General features: G+C 43.4%; 1 protein-coding gene across 2 annotated transcripts in view; it reads left to right on the top strand.

The window, feature by feature from the left end:
• Nucleotides 1-495: 495 nt before the first annotated feature.
• The window catches only part of PRKAA2 (protein kinase AMP-activated catalytic subunit alpha 2), a 30,124-nt gene continuing 19,942 nt past the window's right edge, over nt 496-10,677 (top strand). For both annotated transcript variants that reach the window (XM_028733351.2, XM_028733352.2), the window contains exons 1-3: nt 496-652; nt 7,469-7,610; nt 8,955-9,048. In XM_028733351.2, the coding sequence (XP_028589184.1) occupies nt 553-652; nt 7,469-7,610; nt 8,955-9,048 (336 nt within the window). In that variant the 5' untranslated portion in view covers nt 496-552. The remainder of the gene's footprint in view (nt 653-7,468; nt 7,611-8,954; nt 9,049-10,677) is intronic.

The following is a 10,677-nucleotide window of genomic DNA, read 5'->3' as shown; positions in this document are numbered from 1 at the left end:
TGCTCCTTTCCAATTCTATGATTCTTTCACAAGGCGGCTTACGAAAATAAAACAGTAACCGTAAGATAAGGAAGGGAGAGCCTGGATAGCTCACTTGGTTAGACTAGAGCGTGGTGCTGATAACGCAGCCGCATATCCCTGCACTGCAAGGGGGGTGGGGGGTGGACTTAGATGACCCTGAGTTCTGCGCTTCTACGATCTGTAAAGAACCTAAAACCGCAAGACTGTCTCTGAGCATGTGCCGAGTGCAACGCCGTACCCACAGTCTGGTCCAGCGAAGCTTGCCGGGGTTTGTGGGGGCACGAGCCCTTTCTCCTTTCGATGCTATTTTATAGAATAAGTTCCTTCCCTTGGGGGCCACCCGGCGCCTCCAGAAGCTCAGCGCCCCCCGTCCCTTACCTGGCCCCCTCCCTCTCCTGCCCTCCCTCTCCGCGCCGCCTGCCTGCCTGCCAGCCTGCCTGCCTCCGCCTCGCCTCGCCTCCCCTCCCGGCCCTGCCCTGCTGCATTGTGGTCCGGCCCGGCCGGCGGCGGCGGCGGCAGCGCCGAGCGAAGATGGCTGAGAAGCAGCCGCAGAAGCACGACGGGCGGGTGAAGATCGGCCACTACGTGCTGGGGGACACGCTGGGGGTCGGGACCTTCGGCAAAGTCAAGAGCTGAGTATGGGGCGCGGGAGGGGCGGGCTCGGGGCTGCAGCCGAGGAGGGGAGGGAGAGAGGGAGAGATGGAGCGCGCGCGCGAGGAAGCGCCTCTCCAAGGCGCAGCGCGCACCCCCCCCCCCCCAATATACGCACACGCGCCGCAGGCACCAGGCGACAGCCCCGCGCTCAGTTATCCCTGCGTCTCCACCCTGCACCTTTCCTCCCCACCCCCTGAAGCGAACACCTCCCCCACCCCGGTGCCCCCCCCACCCCACAGTATATCCCTTTTTATCTGAGGCAACCACTGGCATAGGAGCCAACTCACAATAAAATGTTTGAGCCCCCCCCCCCCCCGTTTCAAAGTTCATGGGCATTGCCCTTCAAATGGCATGCATGTCATGTGATCGGTTATGTGGGGCTTACCTAGGCCCCCCAATATTTTAGTCAAGTTGGCACCCCTGGTAATGCCACACACACACACACACACACACACACACGTGTATATGTGATCAATTATGTCATGGAATGTGATCAGTTATGTGTGGCAGGGCTTACCTGCCCCCCCCCCCAATATTTCATTCAAGTTGGCACCCCTGCTTTACATTTCCATCTGACCCTCCATTCAGTCTGGCACCCAGTCCAGCAATTTCCCCTCAGCTCCTCCCATAAACACCTTTGCACTCTCCTCCCCGCAGCCTTCAGAAACCCACAATAGGATGCTGGGGAATGATGACAGGGGCTTAGAGAGTCAGGGTCTTTTTCTAAGAGTCATGAATTGTAGAATGGGAAGGGACCACGAGGGTCATCTTGTCCAGCCCCTTGAAATGCAGGAATCTTTTGGCCAACACTGAGATTAAGCATCTCATGCTCTACCAACTGAGGTATTTGGAAGTTCTCCTAGCGTTAGAAGACAAAAAGCTCTGGGCTTGAAATTGGGAGCACCTGGCAAGCATCCAGCACACATACCTTCCTCTTTTCTCTTTCAGTCAGCGCTGACAGTACACATGAGCTGTGTATATATGCTTTAGCAAAATAAAAGTGTCCGGGAGAGGGGTCTCTGCCCTGATGAGAAGGGAACGTGACACTGTGGAAAGGACAGGAGGGGATAAATAGAGGCAAAATGTGTGCAAGCCGAATGCGGTTACCCACACTGTTTGGCCTCCAGTTAATGAATCACACAGCCTTTCCGCCCTTCCTTCCTGTAAGATGTGCAATGCATTGTGAGCCCTGCCTCTGGCTGCTCTGGGATGTACACATCTTGCTCCCTCCAGCATTTGCACAAGGTGCAACAACATTGGACATCTTCAACTCACATAACCTTGGTCTTTGGCTGCCCTGAAGTAGCCTTTTAGAATAAACTTCATGGGCATGCTGTCACCAAAGAAACAGTTTCAAGAGGAATAGCTGTGTTAGGTCACAAAACTCTTGGCTAACAGTTTAATTATGGCATCATCAGTTGAAATGGACTGTACTTCATGAAAGCTTATGCTGTTATAAATTCAACAGACTTTGAGGTGTTAAAGCTGAAGTGAACTGTAGTCCACAAAAGCTTGTTTTATCACCAAAGGCTAATTCAGGAAGAGATGCTAAGCTATTAGAAGCTATTTCTATTATTATTACTATTTATGAAGTTGTTGTTGTGAGATATATGTGAGTTATTTTCCAGTGTTGAATTGCAGAAAATGTCACTCATACATGAGTCTGATTCTTTGCAAATCCATGGAGAATCTTCACATCGTGAAGTATTTTTTTCCAAGGTTAGCATGAAGTTAATGCAACACAATTCTATGCATATTTATTCAGCTATAAGTCCCTTTGTGTTCGGTTGGGTTTACTCCCAGGTAAATACACACTTGCAGCCATATTTGTTACATTTTTTTTAAGGAGCTCAGGTGACATACATGGTTCATTCTACCCATTTTATCGTCGCAAAAAGCTTGAAGTGGAAAAGTAGTGAACTGGCCAAGGCCACCCAGTCGCTGCGTGAGGATTGAACCTGAGTTTCCTCAGTTTAAGTCCAGAACCACACTGATTTCTTAATCACACAGACCCTTCCATCTGTCATACTCTGCCCAAATCATATCCCAATCATTGCAAAGTAAATTCCAGGCTTGTCAACTGCCACTTGCCAAGTTGCTTGTAGGGAGCAAGATTTGATCCCAAGCAGGAAATTATTTTTATTCTTTCCCCCTTAACAGCCTGATCCTATGCATATTTTACTCAGAAATGAGCTCAGTGAGGCTTAGTCTTAAATAAGTATGTATAGGATTGTTGTCATCATTCCTTAGTGTGCTACAGACTACTAATGTGGGTGGGCTAGTAAAACTTTTTTTAGGGCTAGTAACTTTAATGGGCTTATTTGCAAGGTTGAAAAAAATTGTTTTTCAGTGGGTATGAAAGGTTAGGGCGCAGCACACAGTAGCTAGTATCTAACTTTCTTAAGGACCATTGTAATAATTGAGCTGAACCATTTCCTATAATGTTGCTAAGGTCACCCTCTGAGTAGACCTACTCAGAAGGAAATACTGTCTTTCAGCATTCCTGCCTTATGCCATTTAATTAAAACACAGATGCGTACACACACACACACACACACACACACACACACACACAGAGTAATGTGTTAAATAGTGTATCATAGGGAGTTGTTGTGCCTCTGCTTCGTGGTTATATTAGGAACCTGAGTTACCGCACTACGCAACAAATAACACTGTCTCTCTTGCCTGCATCTCTTAAGACATTCAAGTAGTCTTAACAAGTCCCAAGGGAGCGAAACAATAATATCTCTGTATCAGTTCCTTGCTGTAAGCAAATGATGGATTACAAAGCAGACTTGTTTATTATTAATTATTAATGTATCGGCACTAAGAAAACCACAAACAGACACATGTAGGTTGTTTTTTTATTGATAACAAATGAAAGATGGGCTACTCAGTTGCAGCTTAATACTTTGGTTTGTTTGCTTTGCTGGTTTGGAGTTTAGCAAATGTTCTGTGTGAACTACAGCAGGTCGTAGAATAGATCATCCCAAAGTGGTCACCAAAGCATACAACTGGGACTTTGTCCCATTGGAACATATTTGCATTGTTGATCTGGGAGATGCCAGATAAGCATTTATTTATTACATTTATATACAGTACTACCTTTTATCTTCCAAGGATCTTAATGTGGTGTACGTGGTTCCCTCCCGCCCATTTCGTCCTCATCACAACCATGGGATGGTGACTGGCCCAAGGTCACCCAGTGAGCTTCATGGCTGAGTTGTGATTTGAACCCTGCTCTCCCAGGTCGTAGCCCAATACTCTAACCATTACACCACACTGGCATAAGATGATAGACTTCCTTCTGACAGAAATAGCAGAGAGAAAATTCCAATTTCAAGGATGTTTCATACCCGCTGGGTGATATTCAGCCTTAGTTATAGAGTAGTCCCACTGAAATCCAATAGGTTTAAGTAATTTGCTTGCTGATTTCAATAGGTCTACTTTGAGTATGACTAACGTTGGCTATGACCCATTCACTCAGTGATCAGCAGCATTGCTATCTTGTGCTTAGTCTCTTTCCCACTCAGTTATTCCCTAAAATATCAAGGGATGATTAGGCCCTCACTCTGCCCCCTCCCCATGTATAAAAACACAAGCCTTAGCTGCATCCTCAAAAGGACGTGTAATGTGTGTGAGTTCAGCTGCAGGAGCAAGCTGTGAACTCAGTGAGTGCTGTTGCCACTACTTCTAAGGCCCAGATTATTTCATGCATGTGTATATACAGCTGGCATCTTTGTTGTTTCATCTCCCAGAGCAAAATATTAGCAGTACAATTGTCAGGAAACATGTCGTGCTTTGCTCCTGTACAATACAAACGCAGCATTCAGGAAGTCGCAGGTAAAGATTTTTAGAGACTCAAGATGAACGCATTATCGCCTGCTAATGTATGCAGAACAAGTTGCTGCTAGAGATATAGGAATTATCAAACTAGGATAACTCTTACTAGACTAATTTGTGGCCCATATTTTTTTGGCTGTGGCACTGCAATAGGGTGCTGAAACAAAAGTTACTAAACATGGGTTTGCTAGGATCCTGGGAGCATCGTTACAACCTGGAATATGAAGGGGTGACCAGATGCTAAAGCTGACATGGCCCTGCATGTTTTAGTGTTTGTGTAGATATAAGAAAAATATTCTTATTTTTGGCATCTGCATCATATTGCAGCAATGGTAAGAAAAGATTCTCCCCCCCCCCCTTTTATGCAGCTGCATAAAGCACAAAAACCAAATCCTCTTTCACACTTGGTCACCCAAAGCATGAAAAGCTATATGATGTGCACCCATTTTGCTGAAGCAAATGCCTCAAGTTTGCACAGAAACATATTGAAGGACTTGGTTTCACTCTGTGTTTGGCTGTTTATGAAACCACATAGTGGCTGCAGCAGGCAATCGAGGGATATGGAGCAGAGTGAATTTCCATAACAGGAAAAGGAATGATAATTCTTATTTAGCCCTCCTGTCGTTTCACAGCAATCGGTTGGGAACATTTCCTAGGGTTTATGTTTGCTAGAGAAAGGTCGAGATAGAGCCATAGATTTTCACTAGAGGCGCCCATTGTCAAGTGGGATTCAACCATATACAGGCATATTAATGTTGCACAGTTATGGTTGGTTTGATTTAGTGCCTTTGTGAAACAAACCCTCTTCCCCAAATATCAGACTTCTTGCAAAAAGGAATGTGATGGGGAAATGCACTAGAAAGGGTGGATAATGCTACCTTCATGTACCATTGTCTAGCCTCCCTGCAAACAAATCAGAATAAATGCTCACTGCCCCATAAGTCATATAGCTAGAGGAAAAACCCTTTTTCAGTGGCACCCCAGCTGTGGAATGCTCTCTGCAGAGAGGCTTGCAGTCTTTTTGGTGACAGGTGGAAAAAAATGTAACCTCTTGATTTTTAAATCTAAAACCTGATTCATTTATTTCTTGTTGCTGAAATCTTTTTGTTATATGAATTTTAATCTACGCTTTGTATTTTACTTCATTATTAGGGCAGGATAAAAATATGGTTGATCTGTAAAATAAATAAATACACTTGTGCGATGCAGAGCATAGCATCCTGTTAACATTTCCTAGCCTAGCCGAGTACATAAAAAGGAAACAAGCCCAAGTGTTTTTATTTGGAAGTGTGGCAAAGCACTTTATTTTTAGAACACTCATATTGAGGAAAGAATTCCAGACTGCTCTTATCTCTGCTAATAATAGCGACTTGCTCACCCTATACAGCTACTGCATTTACCACTCTTCTCCGTTCTTTAGTCGGGGCCACAGTCACTGTCACAGATAGTCTCTTGCCTAGTTTTAACATTCCATGACTTTTAAATTAGAATGCTAAGCTGTGTGAGAGTTCAGTGAATTGTATCCTAAATGGCATTTCATTGTTTGCTGTAACAAGCATAATGGCTTCTGCTAGAACCATACAGCTTGGGACGTTCTGTAAAACTCCCATTTGTTTGTTTTTCGTTTCCAGAGGGAGTGGCCATGTTGGTCTCTTGCAACATGACACACACTTTTCTGAGTTACAGATATGTTTGCAGGGAGGGCTGTAAACAGTAAGGTCAGAGGAAATGAAATGCAGAAAAGCACAGACAGTGATAATTACGTAATTAGCAGCAGTGATTCATAAAATGTTAATTCAGACATGCTGGCATTTGTATGCCAATTAACACATGACTTTACTAAAAAAAACACACCCCTTTGTCTTAATGCAGTCCATAAATAATAGCACTGAACTCTTGATGCATTGTAATCCAACTGTTTCAAGTTGCAGTCTCCCTTTAAAGTTCCTCTGCCCCCAAGATGGCCATTCTAATGTCACAGACACATACAGTGGTACCTCGGGTTACATACGCTTCAGGTTACAGACTCCACTAACCCAGAAATAGTGCTTCAGGTTAAGAACTTTGCTTCAGGATGAGAACAGAAATCGTGCTCCGGCGGCGCAGCAGCAGCAGGAGGCCCCATTAGCTAAAGTGGTGCTTCAGGTTAAGAACAGTTTCAGGTTAAGTACAGACCTCCGGAACGAATTAAGTACTTAACCCAAGGTACCACTGTATTCTGTGAGGTTGAAATAGTGCCATTTCTTATCTCAACTTTGTGTCTTGTGAGAAAAGAGAGAGAAAGTGGCTTTCAACTGCAGTGGGAGCATATTTGCTCACTGGAGTGAACCGTTTGCCCTTGTTGGCAAAAATAAAAACAAAAAATTAAATCACTGGCAGCTAACATCCCTCTTCACAAAGAGGATGATGAAATTGGGGTGGGGAGAACATTTCACCTTAGACTTAAAATTATATTATTACCTTTTGTTATTTTTGTTTCTGTTCAGGGCCAAATACCCCCTCATGATAGTCTGTTGTTGTTATCCAGTATACATTATAAAAAAAGGTAAAGGGACCCCTGACCATTAGGTCCAGTCGTGACCGACTCTGGGGTTGCGGCGCTCATCTCGCTTTATTGGCCGAGGGAACCAGCGTACAGCTTCCGGGTCATGTGGCCAGCATGACTAAGCCGCTTCTGGAGAACCAGAGCAGTGCAAGGAAACGCCGTTTACCTCCCCGCCGGAGCAATACCTATTTATCTACTTGCACTTTGACATGCTTTCGAACTGCTAGGTTGGTAGGAGCAGGGACCGAGGAATGGGAGCTCACCATGTCATGGGGATTCGGACCGCCAATCTTCTGATTGGCAAGGCGTAGGCTCTGTGGTTTAACCCACAGCACCACCCACGTCCCTACAGTATGTACTGTACGTACTTCAATAAAACATGAAACTTTTCTTTCTTTCTTTTAGTTGGAGAACACCAGCTCACCCGGCACAAAGTAGCGGTCAAAATTTTAAATAGGCAAAAAATTCGCAGCTTGGATGTGGTTGGAAAGATCAAACGAGAAATCCAAAATCTGAAGCTTTTCCGACACCCCCATATTATCAAATTGTAAGTACTGCTGCCACTACTCCCATTGTTGTGTGTTGCATGAAATGGGGATACTGCCCTCAGGGACCCTGTGTGCTCCTGTTATTTTACTGTGTGTTGTATTAATATTTTCAAGGGTAACCTGCAATGCAATTCCAGGCACATTTATTCTGGAGTAAATTCCACTGAACTCCACTGAGTTTACTTCCTAGACACGGGTGGCTCTGTGGGTTAAACCACAGAGCCTAGGACTTGCCGATCAGAAGGTCGGCAGTTCGAATCCCCGCGATGGGGTGAGCTCCCGTTGCTCGGTCCCTGCTCCTGCCAACCTAGCAGTTCGAAAGCACATCAAAGTGCAAGTAGATAAATAGGTACCGCTCCGGCGGGAAGGTAAACATCGTTTCTGTACGCTGCTCTGGTTCGCCAGAAGCGGTTTAATCATGCTGGCCACATGACCTGGAAGCTGTACGCCGGCTCCCTCGACCAGTAAAGCGAGATGAGCGCCGCAACCCCAGAGTTGGCCACGACTGGACCTAATGGTCAGGGGTCCCTTTACCTTTACTTATACTTAGAACTACAGCCTTTGCTTTTCTGAACCACAGTAAGCAGGATCTCTATTGGGATTCTGTTAATTTATGACTACCAGATTAGAGCAGAGGGAAAGTTATAAAATATTGTTGTAAAACGTTCATCTCGTCATCTGGGAGCTTGTGATAGTAACATACAATGGCTGGATTATACTCTGTGCTCACTGAGGAACAGAAATAAAACTCGGACTAGCTGATGGATTTGAAGTAAATTCCTGGATTTTATGGAAGGGTTTGATGCGCATTTGAGCAATTTCTTGGGCGAAGCAACTGAGTCTGCTTGTTAGATGTGCATCTCACTCTCTGGGATATTGTGGTTCTGTGCAAAAATGGATTTCTGAAAAGTAAAATATTTTGACTATTATACTTGGACTTCCCTATCCTCTTGCCACTACGATTGAGTTTTACCATATTACTCGAGTCTGAGTATTATCTCCCATCTTTTCAAACATTCTTGAACATCTGTAGCCACAATGGAAATTTGAAAAGAGGGTTAGTCATAAGTGAGGTATAATTATTGTGCAAAGATTCCAAGAGATTCAATAAGCTTACGGAAGAAGAAAGGTAAATCTGTCAGAGCCCAGAAACAGTTTATATCTGCTTTTATCATAAAGAATATAATAAAATTCACCTTCAGAAGTGGAAAGCAGTTATGCGTGAAGTGCTAATTTTAAGGAAAATGTTAATTTAGTAAGATTAAGTAAGCACCAGCTCTTGTCTCACTATTGAAAAAGATGCAGATAAAAAACAACATAATTTTTGTGTGTCTTTTTCTTAGGTACCAGGTCATCAGCACACCAACAGATTTTTTCATGGTAATGGAATATGTGTCTGGTGGGGAATTGTTTGATTACATCTGTAAAAATGGACATGTAAGTGACTTTTTCCATTAAGGATAAATGTGTGGGCGGGAGGGAAGTGAATTCTACCGATCTATAATATCTTTGCTAAATTAGGGTTCTTTTTAAGGTTATTAAGGCCAAAAATAGAACTGGCTTCATCACAGACCTATCTGGAATGACTTGCAACTGGCCTGATGGCACTGCAGTGTCCTACACAGTCTTACAGTGCAAACATTTTGCTGATCCATCTTGCCTTGAATTGCATATCATTTGAATAAACATGTAAGAAGCAAGGCAATAACCAGTAGCAGCTTCCTGGCTCTTTATATTTGAATGCGTTCTGGCAAATGAAAGCAGTTTGGTGATAGTGATCCAGTCCTAAATATGTTCTGACGTGTGTGCTTGTAGTGGTGGTGCAATTTTTTGGGTGACATTGCACTGGTAGAACAGCCGTTTCAGACGATGCTGAGCATTCATTTGCCGTTGCAGTATAATTTAGTGATAACCATCAGTTTACTATATAATTGCCCAGAAAAGACAATGAGCCACAGAATTTCCTAGAGTGTAGGTGATAGTTCAAGCTCAGAAGCAAGACAGAAGTGCTTGCCTCTGTAAATTTACATTTTACAGCCAATCAGCACAATTCATGGTTGAACAGTGTTTTATTTTTGTTGCCCAGATTTTCCCTGAAATAGAAATTATTAAATGTTTTTTAAAACATAGAATCTAAATTCTATGCAAAAGCAGTAATAATAAACAGATTTTGACTGCACTCCTGTACACATGTACATAAGTCTATTTTAACTCAGCAGGACTTAGTTCTGAATAGACGTGCTTAGGATTGTGCTCTTTCCATAGCGCCAATTCACAGGTTAGAGAGGATCTCATATCTATTTTTTCTTTAATCCTTCGGAAGCTATTAGCAGAATTGAAATGCTCCCTGCTGCATGCTATGTGATTGTCACCTCACCACTTGGACTGCATAAAATTCAGTATTTGAATTTTTGTACCCTGTAGTCATAATATTTCCTAATTTGATCCCTTGTTCATAATTTATTGAGAGGGTATTATAATCTGCTATATAATTATACTTGTTATAGAAATATGTAAAATGTTAAGCATGTACTATCATTACCATTGTTTTACCACTATGATTAACTGGTGAGGCGCATCCATTAATGGCCTGAATTCAGTTTAAAAATAGAGTTTCTATTAACAGACCTAGTCAACTCAGGCTGTTTCACAACAACTGCTAGGATCTTGCAGACTGAGACTGCAGCTAGGGGTGCCATTTTTGAATGCTCTCTAGTGGGGAGGGGGAGACTTTCCTGCAAGTATAAAAACTAGGACATCAGGAAGAGTCTAGCCTGGAATAGTCCTTGTTGTCCTAGGGTTTTTTTCCTTGTGGGATGTATCGGTAGGTGCCAGTGCCGGATTTACATATAAGCTAAACAAGCTATAGCTTAGGGCCCCACTCTCTTGGCCCCCCCCCAAAAAAAAAAAATTAAAGGAAAAACAACAACAATTGGATGTACATTTCCAAAGTATAAGATAAAAAATAAATAAATTAAAACCTACATACAGCAACAGTGTTTTGTGTTGTGTAGGCTCCTATGTTGTAAGTAATGGGCCCCGCCTGCTAGCCTGCTCCCTAAAATA

Source organism: Podarcis muralis, chromosome 5, assembly GCF_964188315.1.
Source record: "Podarcis muralis chromosome 5, rPodMur119.hap1.1, whole genome shotgun sequence".
Lineage (NCBI taxonomy): Eukaryota > Metazoa > Chordata > Lepidosauria > Squamata > Lacertidae > Podarcis > Podarcis muralis.
The sequence above is the reverse complement of the archived record's forward strand: the minus strand, read 5'-3'. Positions and strand labels throughout refer to the sequence as shown.